Consider the following 22,113-nt stretch of genomic DNA (forward strand, 5'->3'; position numbering starts at 1 on the left):
CCATATTTTGATGTTAAAATGTTATACTTACGTCTTGCACACGTCACACCGCTCGCACCGGTTAGTTCTTCCACTGAGGAGGCTGAAGATACTGATCCAGGAGTGGGAGACAGCAGGGGGGTGACAGGAAGAGCCGAGAATGCTGGAGACACCTCCGTCACACCGGTGTGTGCCTTCTCCCATTTGAAAGCTGCCTTCACTCTCGTCCACTTGGAAATCTTGGCCTTATCATCTCCTTTCAATTCTGATCCCCTGCGCCTTCCTCTGGGCACTTCCAATCTACTGTAATTCTCCGCCTCTTCCAACTCCTCGCCTCCCATGGACCTGCTTCTCTGTTTTCCGACTATGGACTGCCTGATCTTCGATCGCGATGGACTCTTCCATTTTGCTCTCTTAAGACTCGCGTTTCTCCCTGCCGCTAACATGCTGTCCAGCAACGCTTCTGTGTAACCATATTCCTCCTCTAGGTCCATGCACGTGGCTTCATCGCCGATTAGAACGCTTATGTCTGTTGTCTTCGCTCTCTGTATCTCTTTCTCAATCTGCTTGTGCATATCTTGAAGGTTTCTCAAATACTCTATGTCTCTCACTCTCCTCTGCAGCTTAGAGTTTTGATCTTTCAAAGTTAGAAGTTGATCCATCAGCTTGTAGAGTTTGTCCAGGTGATCGAAGGCTTCGTCTGTAGCCACAATGGCAGTCGCAGTCGAAGCCGATCTTTCCGAGAGAGACTGGAGTTCGGGCGAGGCGGGCCCTTCGAGCCGAAGCCTCTCAGAAAGGTTTTCGCAAAACTGACGCGGATCATCCTGCTTCTTGCTGTTTGGCTCAGATTGTGGTAATGCGGTGAGGCCACGAGGCAACTCCTTGTGTTTAGCATCGAATCTTCTTCTATGAAGAGGCAATAGTTCAGGTTTGGTGATCTCACTAGCTGCATCTGATGATTTCTTTCTACTTTTTACTAATTCTTGATTTTCACTTTTGAAATTCGACGGCTTATCCATTTTGTAAAATAATAATTATCTTACTAACGCATCACATGAATATTTTTCAGATAATATCGCTAATTTTGTACCTGTGTACAAAACAAGCAATCTTCTTTATCATATGACACATGGAAAATATCGTGCGTTTTCCACGCTGAGGTAGTATTCTGATATCCCAATTAGTCCCTCCTACTTTTGTATGTCCAACATAAACAAACCATTCTGGCGAAGTCGGCGAACTTTAAACAAAGCGAGGGGAATAAAAGTCCAATAATAATATGTTGTGAACCGATTTAGTAGCCAAGTCAAGTGTGGAGAATCCTGTCGGCGGCGGAGCACGTGTACACAGCACACTACATAATGTACCTACATATTGTACAGTCCACACAACACAACGAGCCGAGACTAAAATACTGACATCATTCTAAGCTATTATTAATTTCACTTGTATGCATTTCGCCTTACCCGAACCATCGAAGCGACCTAAGAAAATTGACTAATTCGTCACGAATAAACACACAGCACTACCTATATTGATATCACATGAAAACTCACTTGTTGCAAGCAATAATTTGATGCCTTGTTTATTAATTGTTTTGGAAAGTATATGAACAGTGGAATAGAACGGTACAACATGTCCACAATCACAGTTAAGAGTCGCCGGGGTATTAGTGAGTATTAAGTGAATGAGGGACACCGACGCCAAGTGACTCCGTCGCGACGCCGACGCAACACTGAGCGTTCCTGCTCGGCGGACTCAATGGACGGTTTTCATTTACCCAGTTTTTATTTTTAGGAACTGCGGGCGCGTTGAACCAGTTGAACCGGAGATTACCGCGATTTTTACCCTTTTTACCTTGACAAATTCGTGAACTCATTTCTTCATTCTTCCGAGAAGCAGGAATTCTTTTAGGATGTTTTTTTCAGTTTTTTTTAAATCATTTTTCATCAGAAGACACTGAAACTTTATTTATCTTCTTCTTCTTCTTCTTTTGCTTAGTGTAGACCTTGTGACCTGTTTTTAAGAGGGATTAGCCTCCTGCGATGTCGATTCACAGCTGCCAATCCAGCTCTTTGGTGGTCTGCCCGGGAGTCGTCTACCTAGGGGTTTATTTATCATTTTAACTAAATATATTAACATTATTAATTTTGAGTGTATCCAAATACTTGTTCACAAATCTGGGTTTCTCCACTTAATTTATGTGATTAATCATATTCGTATTTCTATTACCTCCAAAATTTTTGAGAAATGTGTAGAATGGTGAATATTACACGTGTATAAAATGTCCGCCTTCGTAGTGTAATGGTAAGCACGCTCGACTACCGTACTGGAGGTCCCGGGTTCGATTCCCAGCGGGGGTCAAATAAAAATAAGTGATTTTTCACTCTGATATTAATTCAATATTACCCTGGAATGGTACTTGAGGCAGAGGGCTGATCACCTTTCCTTCGTGTGTTAACTATCAAGATAACACTGCGTTTACATGATGCAGTGCCCTATGCACCATTGCGGTGCGAATAGGGGTTTCAAAATGAAGATGAATGTAAAATGATCGCTTAAACCAGCTTATGACAGTTCGTAAATATCGTAGTCGACAGCCCCGTTAATGCCCAGACTTCCATATTCTTCTGTATCTATGCTGAGATATCTGTAAAAAATCTTTATTTTACAGTCGTCAAAAACGAATAAAGCTTTTGCTTAGTGAGAAGTAATAAAAACCCGTAACAGAGTATAAATGTGTCGATACAGATTTAACGCCAAATGATTCAGCGATTTAAGTTCACAGCATGCAGAGAATTGCACATTTTCAACATTCCCGCGCTAATTATGCTATTTCTGAATAATACAGCTGTTCTCAAATATAATTGTTTACAATAGAACCTCGCCTCTTGATTCGAGGGACCTAGCTGCTTGACAGGCGCCGTGGCGTAGTTGGGTAGACGCTTGACTGCGAAACTGGCGTCGCGGGTTCGATTCCCGCTGTTTGCAAAAAAATTTAAGAAAAATTTATTTTCAATTGGTCTGTGTGTTTGTGATGTATTTTTCACATTTACCTTCCCTATCCTTGCTATCCTACCTGCAGACAAGCATCTAAAATAAACGCTATGCGGGTTATTCATTTTAAAAAATTTAAAAATAAGTATAAAAAAATAAAAACTGGAAAATAAAAACTCTTTTTCAGGTGGAGAAAAAACATTCAGATTTTACCTAAAAAGATCTGTTGCACAGTAAAAAGTTCAATAAGTGGCATGATATTTATTTTTAATACATTTTACTATATTTTTAAACTTTAAAAATGATCTCCTGAAAAATGAAGTTTTTTGATATATGACGTTGTTGAAAGGAGTGAGCGATATGTCAAAAAAAAAGTGAACGTAACCACCTTCGTTAAGCATAACGAGATTTCCAATGATAATTTACCTCTGTGTTTCTGTGCAATATTGCAAAAATTGACTCCGGTGTATTTGACGAAATAAATTGCATCTTTTATTTGTATGAGAAAAAATACTAATTAATTGTATGCTTTAATAATCCTTGAAAGTCTTACAAATTGAAGCGATGTTTATAGTAACGTGCCAAGTGGTCTATTCTACAGACGAGTTTTTTTACTGTCCTACTTTAAAATGTTTAATATTAATCCCATTTTCTTTACAAAATAAGCATGACGCCATATCTGTTTTACAAAAGCCACATATTTACCAACAGTCAACCAAACATATACAAAGCTTTGGATAATATTATTGTGCTTCCAAAACCATCATGATTATAATAATATTAATCAAAGCAGTGTTTATAGAATTAATTGTGAGATTCGTGACGCACTTCATACTGTCAAAACAAATAAATTTTAACAGGCTTTTTTGAAGATATTTCCATTTAAATAAGGGTAATTTTTAAAAACACTGTTAATTGGGAAGGGATTATATGGAAGAAGAACTAGAAAGGCGAAGAGCTGTAGGATGGACTGCATTTTATAAATTATACCTAAAATATCCTAAAATTCTCAAACATTCCTTGTCATCTGAGGAATACATTCTATGCATGTGTAGGTACTCCCAGTGCTCACCTATAGATTCAAGACATCTGATCTAATGAAACGAATTATATGTACATAAACTCCAGGTAACACAAAGAATAATTAATGGAGAGAAGGATGTTAAACATATCACTTAAAGACCGAAAAACGAATGTTTGGATAATAGAAAAGACCAATATAACTGTGGCGCAAAGAATCGCGGAACAAAATTGGAACTGGGCAGGTCATATAGCACGTATGTCTGATGATAGATGGACGAAGAAGGTGCTTGACTGAAGGCATAGAACAGGAGGCAAAAGCGTGGGTAAGCTCCAGAAAAGATGGTCCGATGATATTAAGAAAATGGCGGGCTTGCACTGGAAGAGATGCGTTGAAGAATTGCGTCTTACAGAGAACTGTTGAGGTCCAAGAGGGAGATCTTTGTTTCACTGGACACATGAAGAAGGCTAAAGGAGATAAGGTAAGGCAATTTTTAAAATAGTTTAAAACGTGCAATTTAACTATTTAAGCAATTTCATTAATTCGCCTTTCAACGTATTTAAAGCGTTATTTCGAATTTCTCTGTAAATATTATAAATAAATATAAAGTGGCGCTAGCTTCAGTCAGATGATTTGATTTATAATCTTTCTGATTAATAACTCCATAATTTATCGTGTGAACCTCTTTAGAGAAGCCTCGAAACTATTCGTGTGTATATTGAACAAAAACAACAAACAATCCATCATCTCGGAGTTTGGCATTCGGTCCGGACATAAACTAGAACATAATATAATACTATGTGCGAAATAGTTTTTCGTTTTTTGATAACTTTTTTTTTTTAATCACTATTTTCAATCGCCGCAGAATTGTAGTGATTAGCACCACTATTGCACCTACATTCCATATCGCTCACTCCTTTCAAGAACGTCATAAATCAAAAATCGTCAATTTTCAGTTGCGCATGTTTTCGGAATGCCCAGAAAATGTACTATATCCCAGTAAAAGAGGCATTTTTTTAACTTAATATTTACCCGCTACATGGCAGAAAGTGTTGTTTTTGCATTTTGAAGAAAAGGTATTGTTTCATTTTTTTTAAATATACAACATATTTTTCAAATAGAGAAAAAACCTTCAGGTTTTACCTAAAAAGATCTGTTACACAGAAAAAAGTTCAATAAGTGGCTTGATATTTATTTTTAATACATTGTATTATATTTAACTTTAAAAACGTTCTCCTGAAAAATCAAGTTTTTTGATTTATGACGTTCTTGAAAGGAGTGAGCGATATATCATAATGAGGAGGCGAAATTTGTAAATGAATGATTTTTTGCATTCGCTTTGATGTTAACTCTCTTTGATTGTATAAAAATAGTATCTGCAATCTAAATTCCTTTAAATTTAAAATCGCTGCAGCAACATCGTTAAATTATATAAACACAAAACATTTTATATTATGATGTATCTTGCAGTTTTGTGTTAACCTACCTAATATTTAGCGCCAGATAGCCATTTTTGGCTGAAAGGCTTCTTCAAGGAAAAAAAAGGGGACGTCAATAATAAAAAGGTCCAAGTAATAAAAGAAAACAGGTGTTAACTTGCTTTTACCTAAACACATTAAATATATGTTCTTTACCTTTATTCGCACTTAATTGTGCATATGGCAAAGCATCGTATTAAAACATTAAAACAGTGTTGTCTTGATCGTCAATTACATGAAGGCAATGTGATCAGTCTGCGCTCTAGGATGAGGGCGATATAAATATTGGGGTGAAAAATCATTATATTTTATTTGGAACGAACTGAGGACTCTATCACGGTAGCTATCCGCGCTTACCAACCATTTTCCATGCCTTTGATTTCAGGAGACTGCAGAAACCTGGCTTTGAGCTCACTCAAATCCTTACGGGTCACGGTGGGTTCATGAGCTACCTACATCGTTTCAAGATCTCCGAGATCGACAGCTGTACGTGTGATGATGAGATACCTCAAGATGTCCCTCACCTGTTGATGCTTTGCCCCCTTTTCAGCTTTCAAAGACAACAGCTGGAGGCGCGTTGCAGGAGCCTGGGCGAGGATCTATCCAACATCGAATCCGTGATAGTTCATAAGGAACTGTCACGAGAGGTAGTATCATACATGATAAAAATAGTGAAGGACATTGGTAACATAAACCAAATTAGGACACAAAATGCCGAACCCTCTTCTAGTGGAACGGAAGGTCTGCTGATGACAGTCAACAGTCCGCCTTCTCCTGAGGAGTTTTACGTGGTTTCCTCCCAGCAATGAGCAAATGCAGAGAAGTTCCTATTTGACCCACACTAGATGATCCCTCCTGTTCCCAACACAGATTCAAACAAAAACATTCTTAATTAGCTAGAAGAAACAAAAATCCACTAAATGATCTATAAACCTTGTACATAATAAGCAAGGTAAATAATAAATGCAATTCCCATCTAAAAAAAAAAAAAAAAAAAAAAGCTATCAGCGCTAACCGCTACACTACGAAGGTGAAAATTTTGCTGATACTTAAAAGTATTTGTTAACCCCTATATACCCACACAGTGCATAGGGCATCCCATCGGACAGACATGATGTTTACTTAATTATTATTCCTATAAAGAAAAGGTGATCAGTCTAACGCTCCAGGATTTATGTTGGAAAAAAAGTGTAATATATTTGATGAGATAAAGATAATGTCAGTAGAGGGCCTCAGCGTGAATGACATTAATGCGATTTGAGAAGGCAAACGGGAGATAAGAAAAATAGAAGCAATAGTGCATACCCGCCTCTAAGAAATTGTACGAATCCTCTTAGTAAAGTGAATTTTACGATTACCCATTATTTAATATCATCCTAAACCTTAAAAATTAAAACTACATAAAACTATTCTATAGCAAGTGTCATCAAAAGGTAAGATAAGAATTTGGTAATTAGTATTAAAATTTACAATAAACCTACACGTTTATTATCGTTGCCATGGGTGATATAAGAAAACAATATAATTAATGTTTTATTTGATTGAATTAATGAAAAGGTTATTCAAATTATGGCTCGTATCATGAACATGATCAATTAGGTACCTACTGATTTGATCCACGCATTCCACAATATTTCAGCGTTGCAATACATAATGAACTTGTATTAAATCTACCAAAATCGATTAGAATTGAAATTTACGGACAGCAAAAACACACTTTGAATCCACAATCTACTTTTTTTTTTTTAATTCCACTATCTTATCTACAATTTTACCTTCATCTAGACTGGCAACACAGCAATTCTTATTATCTATTAAAATTATCTATGGCATATGTCATTTATGTTTTCGATAAGTTCAAACATCAAACTTAAATTTAATTCTTTCGATATTTCCTTTAATCAGAACGAGAGTTTTAATTTACAAATAAAATGGCAATTGAAATTGAATCTGCGGAGTAAGTTACATATTTTTCTTAACCGCCACAAAAATGCTTGACTTTAAAAATATATATGTTTATTTTGCCGATACTAATTGAATTTCCCATTTTTCAGTGTTATACGTCTCATCCAGCAATATTTAAAGGAATCTAACTTAACCAAAACCCTCCAAACTTTACAAGTAAGTGTAGTTTCCCTTGCGTCTGGTATCAAACTCGACCAAACATAACCTTAAAATCACTCTTTCAGGAGGAGACGGGTGTTTCACTGAATACTGTAGATAGTGTGGATGGATTTTGTGCAGATATTAACAATGGACACTGGGACACGGTTCTCAAAGCCATACAGTCCTTGAAACTGCCCGATAAGAAGCTAATAGACCTCTACGAGCAAGTTGTCTTGGAGCTCATTGAGCTTAGAGAACTCGGTGCGGCGAGGTCACTGCTGAGACAAACAGATCCTATGATCATGTTGAAGCAGCAGGAGGCTGAGAGATACGTTCATCTAGGTAATTATTTCATTTATGTTTTGTCAACCTTTATTCATGGTTCAGAATGGAACATAACAAATTTATATTTCCTGTTAGTTCCATTTTTAAATCTTCCCTTTTACAGTGGTGGAAGTGGGAAATTTCACCAACTGCAGTAGAAAATTATAGACCTCTCTAGTTCCTAACCAGAAGCTGTACGGCTGTCCAAACTCAAAACACAGTAAGGGACATTTTTTTGTAGTACGTTTCTACCTAGTCCAAAAATGCAATAAAAAAACGTACTACAAAAAAATGTCCCTTACTGTGTTTTAAGTTTAAGGTTTGGACAGCCGTGTAGTTCCAATGTAAAATTATATATTTAAAAAAAAAAACACATACTAATTCAATATTATTAGCTTTATTTAACGAACAGATGTTTTCATCTACAGGTGAAAAGTAAAACTCACCTGTAGATGAAAACATCCACATGGTGTCGGGTTGTGGTCCAGTGGTTAGTGTCGTGGACTGTTGAGTCCAAGTTTCTCGGTTCGAACCCATTCTACCACAATTTGAAACCTATTTCTAATAATGAGTCGCTTTGGCTCACAGAAATAGTATGAAATTGAAGGATTTTTGAAAAATAATGAAAACAAAAATATAACTCTTTTTTTTTAAATTACATCTATAGTTTTCGAAACTAATTTGTTTAATGAAATAAAACTCATTGAGTGTAATATAAGTGGTTAATTTTAAATAAATAATGTCAAATTATTAATTCCTTGCAGAGAATCTGCTGGCTCGATCGTACTGGGACCCGCGTGAAGCATACCCCGAGGGCGCCACTAAGGAGAGACGCCGGGCGGCCATTGCGGCCGCGCTGGCCGGAGAGGTGTCCGTGGTTCCATCGTCCCGCCTGCTGGCGCTGCTGGGGCAGGCGCTCAAGTGGCAGCAGCACCAAGGTCTTCTGCCGCCAGGTAAGGAACTATTGGGCTGTTACCACTGAGGAAAAACTTCGCATCCTACCTGACATAAATACCAGATTTTAACCCATTTTTTTTTATAAATCTAAGCAGTCTCGTACCCCTACAATGGCACAATTTTAACTTGTTTCACTATACTTCTGAGATAATTATGTTTTAATTTTGATTTTAGTTTTGATTTCCACTGTCTTGTAAAATATGCATAGTACGTTCAATATTTTTTATTTGAAACATTATGATTAAATTGAATAAATCTTGAATAAGCCTTGTGGCCTGTTTTTTACAGGGATTAATAAGCCTGCAATAAGTCAATCCATGGACAAATCACTTATTTTTGTATTAGTGCGTATTCTTTGCGTTATTTAGATACTTAAATTTTAAGAAATTTTAGAATTTCAGAAAACATCTTGGCACACACATATTTAAAAAAGTTTATAAAAATGTCATTGGGAGAAATATAAATTACCTTAGGATTGCCTTTTTTTACTAGGAAAAACACAAAAATACTTGAAATAAATGAAAATAATGAAAATATAAATATGATTTTTTCAAAGTATTGGCCCTCGCCAGTTACACATTCTTCCCATCTTCCTGGCATGTTATGAATTTCTCTCACTCTAACCCTAATCCACACCTAATGATGCATAGGGCACTGAAGCAGTGTAATCTTGATCATTAAATACACTAAGGAAAGGTGATCAGCCTTCCGCTTCAGGTACCAGTTCAGGGTCATATTGAATAAATATTAGACTGAAAAATCACTAATATTTATTTATGTTATGAATACCCTGCCAATAAAAGTCCTCGAGGCAAACCAGTTGTCGATCCATTTTCAGATGTCATCAGACAAAATGAAGTGCAGCTTGGCAAGTCCATGGCTCATTGATGAAAACAAGTGGTAGTCGGAAGGGCCAACCCTGGTGACTTTGGTATATTAGGGAAAATTAGAAATATGTTAGTCTAGGGATATAATTAAACGAATATAATTGTCTTGTATTTTAAGATTATTTTTACAATTGTTTTCAAACATTTAACTCTTACCACTCTGTAGGCCAGACATTCTGGCCCGTATGATTCTAGTAGGCAGCTCCGTGGGCCACAATGTATGGCCTGGCGTAGGCATAACTCTAATCACTGATTTCTCTATCACCCAAGTATATTCTACCAAAAAATATAAATACCTTAACCAAAAAAAAATTACGGAAAAATCATTAAAATCATACGAACAGCGAAAATGGGTTATATGTAAATCGCGTAAAAATCTGTGACAGTTCGACCCTGCGCGTCGTATGTATATGAAATTAGATGCGTAGCGTCGAGAGTGAGACAGATATAGGGCATGAATATGGCGCGGACTCAAGAAAAATCAGGGATCTGTTCTTTTATTTATCCTTGTAATGTTACAAATTATTAGTCCGATATTTCAACAGATGTGATAAGACCAAGGATTGATGTATTATTTTATCCAAAGTTCCTGACCATGAAAAAATCCCTTGAAGTTGAACTGAGGTTCGAAACTTGGAGCAAAGTAAAAACACATACGCTTATGTCAGCCGCGTACGGGGAATGTTTTGTGAAAACACATACGGTTATGCGAGCCGCGTGGATCCGGTTAATTAACATGGTCATACGAATTGCCAGACAGAGTGTCCCAAAATTAGGGAGCCAAAATATTTATTTTAATGGTAGAAAAACGTCGCATTTTTTTAATCAGAGTAGAATGGAAAGGGTTATAGTTAATAAATTGATTATATGCTTCTAGGTACCACCATTGATTTGTTCCGGGGTAAGGCGGCCATCCGGGACCAGGAAGACGAACAGTTCCCCACCCAGCAGTCCAAGGTTATCAAGTTTGGGCAGAAATCCCATGTAGAATGTGCCAGGTAAAAATGAGCTTTTCTTACTTGCCACCGGGTTATGTCATGTGTCATTACACGTCTTCTTCTGACATTTTTGAACACATTGGAGTATCCGCCAACCCGGTTTTGTCTCCTAAAGTAAATCTTGCTTGTACCATAACGCATTTACACAATCTTACTTCACCAACTGCATTGGTTACGCTTTCCCGAAAAAGTTAGTATATACTCTGTCTCTTCTACTTCTCAAACCCTTATCCGCACCCCAAGGGTGCATAGGGCACTACGTCATAAACGCAGTGTTATCTTGATTGTTAACGTATGAAGAAAAGGTGATCAGCCCTCCGCTTCAGGTACCAGTCCAGGGTGATATTGAATAAATTTATTCAATAAACTCCGTCTACTCATGTATAAATCAATACGTGATATAACTCCAGAGTATCTAAAAGAGCTGTGTATTCGAGACGAATAAGTTGATAGACATCTCACTCTTCGATCAGTTACAAGTGCTTTGGGCAAAATGATCTTACCAGGTCGCAACCAGCGCACTAAATTTGGCGAGCATGTCTTTGCTGTTGCGGGACTGATGACGTGGAATGCTCTTCAACCATAGTTAGAAATAGTGAAAGTGAGATGATCTTTAGAAAAAACTAGTAATGCATTTGTTTGCTAAATCATTTCCACTATCTTCTTCTACCCAATTCATTCATAGTGAAGCGCCCTTGAGGGTAGTATTTTACGAAAATGGCATTTTATAAATTATCCAAAAATTTTATTGTTATTAATCTTTCCGCCTCCATTGTGTAATGATCAGCACGCTTGGCTACCGTTCTGGAGGTTCCGGGTTCGATTCCCAGGGGGGTGGGCAAATAAGTGATTTTTTCACTCTAATATTTATTCAATACATATTAACCCTGGACTGGTGCTGAAGCAATTCCCTTTGCGCCATTGGGGTGCGGATAAAAGTTTGAAGAAGATGAATCATTACCACATTGGGATGGCCTGTTAAGGCACCGAGTGGCAGGCTTCCGGGAGAGGCTGATGAGGAGCTCCAACCTCATCACAAAGCGGCTTATGGAGCACAGATGGGGGCTGGACATGTGGCGGCACTGGAGCACAGTGCTGCGTTTGCCAGCGAGCTAATGTTCATCTACATCTCTCCAAATTTCTTTTTTTTCTTTTTTTTTTTTTTTTCACTATCTTATTTGTTCATTATTTTTAATTTCATTGTATAAAAAAAATGTAAAACATATATGGCTGACTAAGTATTGCACCCACCACTTAGTCAAGCTGGAATAAAGAGGTATTATTATTATTATTATTATCACCAATATTTTATCTTTTATAGATTTTCTCCCGATGGGCAATACCTAGTAACAGGGTCAGTGGATGGCTTCATCGAAGTGTGGAACTTCACCACTGGCAAGATACGTAAGGATCTCAAGTACCAGGCGCAGGACAGCTTCATGATGATGGAGCAGGCTGTGCTCAGTGTCGCCTTCAGTCGGGACTCCGATCTCCTGGCCAGTGGATCCCATCACGGCAAGATCAAGGTACGTACACACCCAGTCCTCATTTAACTTCTTCATCTTCTTTTTGTAGATCCTAGGGATCTGTTTGTGCCTCCGCATGTCCCTCTTGGGATGTCGACTCCCAGCTGTCTTTCCATCTTTTCGGAGGTCTGCCTGGGGGTCTGTGTCCTTCAGGGTTGCCTTGAAGGGCGATACGTGGAATTTAACTAATTTATTTTACTTATTTTAATTAATTTAATTAATCAAACTAATTTTACTCATTTAACTAATAGTTTAAATCTGATTTCATATATTATTTTTAATAATAAAGTAAAACCCTGGGTTAAGAACTTAATTTGTTTCTTAAATATGGGATCTGTACAAAGGAACTCAGTTTGTTCCTTAATCTTATGAAAGATGCCAAAAAGTTTGTCTTTGTAATGAATCTTCTATACTTAACACTGTTTCAGTATTATGCGGTAGTATCGGGACTAACTGAAATTGCATGCAGTATTAGTGTTCCGAAAACTTTGCTTTTTCTCTTTCATAAAACACAGATGTGTCAACCTTTTATTTCTTAAAAGTGTTCTTATAATCTGAAGCAATTATATTCATAACAAATAATGTAAAATTGATCACTTTATTCTGGGTCCCGAGTAAAACACCCTTTATGACATACTTTGTGATGGAAATTCTATTAAAAAAATTTTTTTAAGATAATTTTTTTAAATAAATTTCGCCTGGCGTAAAATGTACAATTACATTTTATATATTAACACATTGTTATCGGGCGGTTTTTTTTTTATCAACCCCGACCCTAATTAGTATACTAATATATAAAAAGTCATATATGTACTATTATATAATAATAATGGTGCATAGGGCACTGCGTCATATAAACGCAGTGTTATCTTGATGGTTTACACATGAAAGAAAGGTGATCAGCCCTCCGCTTCAGGTACCAGTCCAGGGTAATATTGAATAAATATTAAAGTGAAGAAATCACTTATATTTATTTTACCCTTCTTGGGAATCGAACGGTACCTCCAGAACGGTAGCAGAGCGTGCTGACCATTACACTACGGAGGCGGACAATGTATATATATGTACTAACCACAAGTGTACTAAATGTAAATATATATATATATATATATAAAGTGTAAGTAAATATATGTACTAACCACAAATAACTGCAAACCCAATTCCGATCTGTACAATGTTTTTTTGGCATCTCTCAATGTGTTGTCATAATTTTTTTAACAATCTTAATACAAATATTCTAAAATCCATTTGTACCCCGATGTTCCACTGCATTGAATAATATAACATTTTAAAATTGAAAAAAACTTTAATTCATTAATAGACACGTAGAATACTTTACTCCACTATACTCCCATCGAGTCAGGCGTAGCAAATGCATATGACAAGTATTTCGGAGAGGAGAGAGCAAAAATCTCTACAAACAGGTTTATACAAAATACTTGTCTGTACAGCTTTTTGTGTCTCACAAGCACCTATTACTGCGCTTTTGTGACTACATGTCAGTATAGTATATCAGGTTTTAATGTGTTTTTAGATTTGGAAAGTGAGTACGGGACAATGCCAGCGCAAGTTTGAGAAAGCACACACCAAGGGAGTAACGTGTCTGCAATTCAGTCGGGACAACTCTCAAGTTCTCTCAGCTTCATTTGACCACTCAATCAGGTGACTACATATTATAATTTGGTCATTTTAACCAGTTGCCAGTCCACCCCGAGCGTAACTGGGGCAAGTAGTTTGTGTTGCATTGATGAGTCCGAGTGCTGCTCGGGCAAATTGGTTTTGATTTGCCCGAGCCAAATATTTATGTATTTGTTTTTATTGACTAACCCGAGCAGTGTTCGGGTAGTCCTGTTTCGAGTTGTTTGGTGATGATTTCCTGCACCGACAAATTTTCTCGCCAAAATTCGACTATAAGTGGTTAAAATTGATTTTATGAGTTATGTCCATGAATATTAGTGTTTAGAAGCTATGAAATATTATAAACGAAAGCAGTTACTAATACCTATTCAAGTTTTTTACATTTATCAATGTTTTTATTGTGTGATTCCAGAATCCATGGTCTAAAGTCTGGGAAGACCTTAAAAGAGTTCCGTGGTCACACCTCCTTCGTGAATGAAGTCGTGTTCTCGTCAGATGGGCATAATTTACTTAGGTAACCATTTATTTTAAGAAAATGACACATTTAATGACAATCTCTAATGTCCATATCTCATAATGGAATTGAAATTTCAAGCAGATATAGTTGAATTGACACAAAAATTCACTCATACACTGAAATTAAATTCTGCAGTTATATTTATTTAAGGCATCTATCACATAGATACACCCCTGGACAAAAAAATTTACGAGTCCTCAAAAAAACTAAAATTGACACATAATGAATTATTCTTGATATTTATTTAGTTTTTTTTGTATTGTTTAACATATGTGATGACTACTCGTTACTTCAAGGTTAAAATGAAAGATCTTACTCATGAATTGTACTTAGAAATTGCCATTATATACCAGGTATCAGATTATCCGAACCTTAGAGACCCATAACGGTTCATTTATGGTCGAGTGTTTGTGATGGAGTAATAAAAGACATGTAATTTTTTTATTCATATTTAAGAAGAAGGTTCTAATCGCTTTATTTTAAATTAAGGTATTTTACATTTAAACATATTTATAACATTTAAAAATATTTAATACTTAGTGAATTCACCTTTATTTTTTATAACATGTAAAATTCTATTATTTAACGAAGCGTAAAGCGAATCTTAAATTTCTGATGTTATTTCTTCTTCCTAAACTTGAATCAAGTTTTTTTTTAATTCCTCAATGTTTTTTTATTTTTTTTTCCCAACTTTTTTTTTCATAATCGCCCATAAATTTTCTATCGGGTTCAAATCAGGACTATTCCCGGGCCACGTCAACGATTTTAAGCCAATTTTATCCTTGTATTCAATGATCTGTAAGAAAAACAATAAATTATTTATCAAGTGGTCTACAAAGTGCATTAAAAAATAAATATTTGTACTCACAGTGCGGGCTCTATGGCACGGCGCCAAATCGTCCTGAAAAATCGGGTCCGCGGTATACTGCGTAATGTCCTCGATTGTTGGAATAAGATGGTTTTTCAGCACTTTTTTGTACTGGATGGCATTCATCGTACCCTTTTTAAAATTTAGAGGTCCCAAACCGTACGCTGTCATGCACCCCCAAATCATGACGTAGGGTGAATGTTTAACGGTTCGAGGGACGCACGACGGATGGTATTTTTCCCCAAGTTTTCGTCGAACTATCTTTATGCCGTCTGGACCAAAAAGGTTGAATTTTAATTCATCGGAGAAAATAACATTTTGCCAATCCTCCAAGGTCCAATTCTGGTGCTCCTTTGCCCAATCCAGTCTAGCCTTCTGCATTTTGTTCGTCAGTAATGGTTTCTTTGCGGGACTTCGTGCTTGGAAACCATGCTCCAACTGCCGCCTGAACACTGTTTTTACTGAAAATGTTGATTAGCTAGTAGACTGCACCTCTGCGTGTATTTTAAGTGCCGTTAAAAATCGATCGCGCTTAACATTTTTTTTTATTAAGCGATCATCTCGGGCAGATGTCGCGCGCCCCCATCCGCTTCCTTTTTTCCGTTCTATGGATTCAGTTTGTTGGAATTTTTTAAATAAAAACCTCACTGCACCTTCTGAATACCCAACTCGACGAGATATTTTACAATTAGATATGTTTTGCTGCGACAGTGTGATTATTTTGGATTTTATCGCTATCGACATTTGCTTTGCACTTTCCATGATTGTTGTGTTATGTTCCCTCAAACGCGGGTAAAACAAAATTGTTGAGACATTTTAAAATGTAAATATTCTAGAAAGGTGACACAAAGTGTCTTTAATTTATTGAACAAAAGAAAGAGGTATCGATAAAGGATTTCTTAGAAAAAGAGTTCAGTAAAGTCAAGGCGTGCGGTAGCAAGTAAACTCGTAAATTTTTTTGTCCTGCGGTGTATATCTACCCATATAACTACCTTGAAACGAGGACTCGTTCCCGATAGATTCCTTAGAAAAGAGGTGTCTACTTGCTGACACTGTTTTTATTTCAATTTAAAATGGACATATTGACTGCCCCAAACCAAGCTGGATAAATTTTAATGTACCTATGAGATGTCTTCACCATTTTGATATATTTTTCACTCTAATTTGCAGCAAAGATGTTTGAAAAAATACATGACTCATTTAACAATCTGCAATGTGTTAATTAACACTATTGTAATAATATATTTAATACATGTTTTAAAATACCAGAATGTAGTAACAACATAGATGGATCTTCAAGATATATTTTTTTGGAATGTTTATATCATGAAATTATTTATTTTCTTTTCTATTTACACATTTTTTCATTACAAGGACTGTTGTTTTAAATAAATAAATCAATTAAAATATGTACTATATTCTGGCAGAAATGTAAATTTTTAATATATTTCATATACTAATTTCTTCCAGTGCTTCCTCCGATGGGACAGTGAAGGTTTGGTCAGTGAAGACTACAGAATGTACCAGCACTTTCCGGCCACTCGGTGCCGCAGACCTGGCAGTCAACTCCCTCCACCTGGTCCCCAAGAACCCTGACCATTTTGTGGTCTGCAATCGGAGTAACACAATAGTCATCATGAATATGCAGGGACAGGTATATTTATCTCTCTCCATGAGCCAATTCCGATTTGTACAATGTTTTTGGTGTCTCTCGCGCTCTACCAAAAGTAAGTAAAATGTTTTGTCCTGACATTTCTTGGTGGAACTGGATTTTATAGAATAAAATAACAACAATGTAATTTTTTCCAGATTAATTTTTTTTGACCAGCAACCGGGTTTCGTCGTAACCGACATCATCAGACTGGTGTGAGGCTAGACAAAGTCAACTCCTACCTTGTTGTGTATATAACATAGAATTTTGTTTTTATTTTGGATTTAACACATTGTTTGTGAGAAATGCTTAAAAGCGTCTTTTACATACGTAGTAGGTAGAGGGCGGGAGACGCTTGTAAGCTTTTTTTTTGCTTACAGAATAAAATAACAATTATGTAATTTTTTCCACATGAATTTTATTTGACCAGCAACCGGGTTTCGTCGTAACCGACATCAGACTGGTGTGAGGCTAGACAAAATCAACTCCTACCTTGTTGTGTATATAACATAGAATTTTGTAAAACCCTATTGTGGATAATTGCTCTCAATAACTTCCGGAACTATATACAGTAAACCCCCGTATAACATAGAGACAGGTACCGCGTTTATTAATGGGAACATTGTAGGGGGTTAATGTTTTTAAATTGTATTTTAATTTTAAATGACTCATTTCAGTCTTAACCCTTTGAGGACAGAATAAAAAATATTTTACTCAACACATTTTTATTTCTAGAAATTATTTACAAATAAGTGTATACAGCAACTGAAAATTTACTGAAAATCGTGCACAATATTTATCCCTCAACAAAATTAAAAATATACATTGTGTGCCTGGTAGTTAGCAACAATGACCATGTTTTATAAAGTATAATTAAAAGCATTTATTCTTGAAAATATGAGGTAATATATAACACTACTTATTTTTAATATTATTATGACTATAACTCACTTGTCATTTTCTTTATTTCGTTCAATAACCTTACAAAATTGATAAACTAAGATACAGATAACCTATAAATATCCCGACGTGTGCTCATCGCCACAATAAACAGTCTGAAATAAGCTCCGAGACAATGATACCAACATGAAATCTATACAAGCACTATTTCTGTTACATAGGCAACACATATTGCACTATGGTTTAAACTAGAAACCTGTAGGCACTTAGACAATTTATTTTAAATTTGTGGTTAGCAGCTGTAACCAGTTGTCCTGAAAAGGTTAACCGCTGGTTAAAATGTAAAAATACAATTAAAAAAATTAACCACTTATAACATTCCCTCTGATAAAGCGGTAAATATCTCAACGTGTGGAACTATAATGACTTAGGACTGTTTATTTGAAGTATTTTGAAAATTTCAGATAGTCCGATCATTCTCCACCGGTAAGCGTGAGGGAGGAGCCCTGATGTGCGCATGCCTGTCTCCACGAGGAGAGTTCATCTACTGCGCCGGAGAGGACCTGGTACTCTACTGCTTCTCCACCAGCTCTGGGAAGTTGGAGAGAACCCTCACTGTAAGTTCAACCTTCTTTGGAAACATTTTATTGTATTATAATTGGAAATAATTGTCCGCCTCCATAATGTAATGGTCAGGCTGCTCGACTACTGTACTGGAGGTCCCGGGTTCGGTTCCCAGGGGGGGGGGTTAAATAAATTGTGTTTTTTTCACTCTAATATTTATTCAACATTACCCCGGTCTGGTACCTGAGGCGGAGGGCTGATCACCTTTCCTTCACAATGATCAAGATAACACTGCGTTTATTATATGATGCAGTGCCCTTTGCACCATCGGGTGCGGATGAGGGTTTGAAGAAAAAGAAGGATAAGAATATTCTTCTTCAAACCCTTATCCGCACCCCAATGGTGCATAGGACACTGCATCATATAAACGCAGTGTTATCTTGATCATTAATACATGAAAGAAAAGTGATCAGCCCTCTGTTTCAGGTACCAGTCCAGGTTTTTATTCAAAATATACATAGCTGATGTTAACCACTTCTGTGGTCAACCTCTTGGAAAAAAGAGGGTCAAAAAAAGACCCCTTTTTTCACTTTTATGTTTGGGATTTGGATGAGTGTTGGCATTGTACGTTGAATTGTCAGTAAAGTGAAAATTACGACACGTGTCACTCAACGCGCGCGATGCATTCCTAGACTGGTGGGGGAACAACCCGAGCTGGATTCGGGCAAATCACTAAAAAGTTTCAAGTACGATGTGCCCGAACTGGATTCGGGCAAATCACTGTGTCAACAAAATACCTACCCGAATTGTATTCGGACAAATTACACAAGGGGTGTTCCACATTTGGAAATAATAAAAATACTCGTTTATTTTCAGGTCCATGAAAAATCGGTGATTGGCCTTTCTCATCACCCGCATCAAAATCTCCTGGCGACTTACAGTGAAGACGGCCTCCTTAAGCTATGGAAACCCTAAAAAACCATTCACTTTTTCAACACCATACTTACCTTATACCATTATTACCATTCAAGGAATGTATCTTCCTACAGCTAGACTTCTTGGTCCGATTTTCGACGAATCAGAGAAGAATACATAAATTGATAAATTGGCAATCTTTTGATGTGAACACTGAAATGTCATCTTCCATTATGTAGACTGAAAACCAGGTCCGTAATTTTGTGTACTTTATTGTTTGTGACTGTTGTGAAGCAGTGTTATCTTAATGGTATAAATGCAGTTTGCGCCAATACTGTAAGTATGTTCATTATAAGACTAGAATATTAATATAAGTATCGTTTTACGTTACTTTATCGACAAAACCTACAATAATTTAAGGATTTAAAAAAAAAAATGCCAGTTGCGATTTCTCATGAATGAGTTTCAATTTAATTTGAAGACAGGAATCCACCCAACTGTGTTCAGTATCTATAATTGACAATAGATGAACAAATTTGAATAGTTTTTTTTTCTTCATTGTTGTGTTTTAAAAATCCCAGTTTACTGATAAATGTCGTCAAATATGACCCTTGGATTATGTTTGATACAGAAGGCACTGGGTTTTTTACTTTCTTACTTTTCATCATTTTGAACTTTAATAGAAAAAAAATAACTAAATGTAAAGCTCATTTTTCCTGGTCTACTAAATAGGTTTAAATTAATTATAAAAAACAGTCTAGTATGAAAATCATGATTTTTTTTAAATGTATTTTTAATTGAAAATAGACCCAGTCAAATTTACGTTCTTTAATCTGCTAGATCTTAATGTGACATTTAATGTTAATGAATAAGTTCACATTCCGCTCCACACTTAAAATCTCACTATAACACGTTGATTGCCATGGCAATTTTTAGAATTCCAGTCTAAAAAGCCAATTTTATTTAATAATTTATTATTCATTTTTAAAAACTCTAATTATAGTACATAATTATATTTTCTGTTCATTCATTAATAAATTTTCCGTTCATGTAAGCCAGCATTGATTTTTTGTTCTCTTCCCAGAAGCTATCTATCCATATTAGCACTGATATACTAGGAATTTTATTGTAGCTGCTTGAATTTGGCAAGTAAACACATTACGAGATAACTCCTAGTCGGCGTCCTAGCAAAGAACCCAATCTATGTGTTATCTCATAGTTGGCAGTCAACGTGTTCAGTTGATCTACTAAACAGGTTTAAATTTATAATAACATTGAAAAAATATGGCACAATCAGGTATGCCAAATACTTGAAAGTGGTCAGGTTAGGAGTCGGTAACAATCGGCGGGTATGTATGAGGAGAGCGGAATATGAACTTATTCATTAATATTAAATGTCTCAGATTTCGCAGATTAAAAAGCGTAAATTGGACTGCGTCTATTTCCAATTAAAAAATTATTTTTAAAAAATTATTTTTATACTAGACTACTTTTTTATTATTAATTTAAACCTGTTTAGTAGACAAAGTTATTGTGTACTACATTTTGCGTAACATCAGTCACATTCAACGTTTTTTGTTTAAAATATAAATAGTAAAAATTGACAACTGGCATTATTTTGTGTATAAATAAGATAATTTACTGATTTCAAGAAATAAATCAATAAAACAATTTTTAAATTAAAACATGTCTTTTATTCATTATTTAGGGAAAAATCCACTATGGCTATTTTGTAAGATATCAACACATTGTGTTTTATTCCTATGAACAAAGTCAATGTAAGCATTAATAAATTACATAGTAATGTTTGTATTTTTTTTTCTTGAATCAAATAATATATTTCTTAAAATACATATAATTTTCTTCAATTCAAACTTACATAAATAAAAATCCTCTGCTTTGCTTGACCAATTATATCCTTTTATTTCAAAAGATCTCGCATATCGCTCATTTGGTGCAACAATGACGCAATTACACTTTTTTTTAAACACGTTAAATATGTCAAAATGTGCGGAAAGACTATTTACATCGGGAGAAACATGGACAGAATTGATTTTGTGGTGAAATGCTGCGAGATGGCGAGAGTGTCATTGTAGAATTGAGTAAAATGGCGCCATTTCTGTTGCTACAACGTCTGAATGGCATCTCCTGTAATATTTCTTAAAGTGTATGCCATTGTTGCACCAAATGAGCGATATACAATTCAAGTATTTTATTGTCATTATTATTCTTAAGTATTCATCACTTTTTGTAGAACTTCTGTATATTTATTATTATGATATTAATGACATAAAAAATAAATAAATTGGTGTTGCCACTGTAAAAATTGGTTTTAGTCTTGATCTTTTCCAAATTCAATTTTTTTTAAACAGGGTAAATCAATTTTTTTCCCAGTATTCTAACTGTTTTAATTAGTCCTTTATGAATGTAGGTACTTACGAAATAAAAGGACATAATTATTGTATAACGCTGTTATAAATATTAATAAAAATAAATAAAAAACAACAATAATGGAGTAATATTATTTATTAAAAATCAATCTTTAAATATAAATTAGTATGGATTTCAAGGTTGGCTATATAAATACAGTCTTGTCATTCATTCCTTCCAATTTATCACAAATATTTATTAAATCATATTTATATTCTTTGAAAATATAATAATTAAGGGTACAAAACTAAAAACAGAATCATCCTCCATTTGGTTATATGTAAGCAAAATGCTTAAATTATAGAATTTCGACATATAAAGCGTGGCCAAAAATATAGAAAACCTGTCCCATTTTAC

The 22,113-nt window shown here is 35.6% G+C and overlaps 2 protein-coding genes across 2 annotated transcripts in view; one reads left to right on the plus strand and one right to left on the minus strand.

Annotated features, from left to right (window-relative positions):
* The window catches only part of LOC148308098 (uncharacterized), a 49,374-nt gene extending 47,661 nt beyond the window's left edge, over positions 1 to 1,713 (minus strand). Inside the window, exon 1 of the mRNA XM_088262275.1 lies at positions 32 to 1,713. Coding sequence (XP_088118401.1) covers positions 32 to 998 — 967 coding nt within the window. The 5' untranslated portion in view covers positions 999 to 1,713. The remainder of the gene's footprint in view (positions 1 to 31) is intronic.
* A 5,597-nt stretch (positions 1,714 to 7,310) lies between these two features.
* Smu1 (Smu1 spliceosomal factor) lies at positions 7,311 to 19,737 on the plus strand. Its single transcript, XM_088262235.1, has 11 exons — positions 7,311 to 7,432; positions 7,530 to 7,596; positions 7,665 to 7,923; positions 8,670 to 8,858; positions 10,627 to 10,747; positions 12,069 to 12,273; positions 13,808 to 13,935; positions 14,324 to 14,425; positions 16,767 to 16,950; positions 18,312 to 18,464; positions 19,288 to 19,737. Exons 1-11 carry the CDS (start codon positions 7,407 to 7,409, stop codon positions 19,384 to 19,386), a joined length of 1,533 nt encoding a protein of 510 aa, XP_088118361.1. The 5' UTR covers positions 7,311 to 7,406; the 3' UTR covers positions 19,387 to 19,737.
* Positions 19,738 to 22,113: the final 2,376 nt, after the last annotated feature.

The sequence above is a fragment of the Brachycentrus maculatus genome, unplaced genomic scaffold (genome assembly GCF_059751285.1).
Source record: "Brachycentrus maculatus isolate JH-2025_06_01 unplaced genomic scaffold, ASM5975128v1 h1tg000176l, whole genome shotgun sequence".
NCBI classification, from domain to species: domain Eukaryota; kingdom Metazoa; phylum Arthropoda; class Insecta; order Trichoptera; family Brachycentridae; genus Brachycentrus; species Brachycentrus maculatus.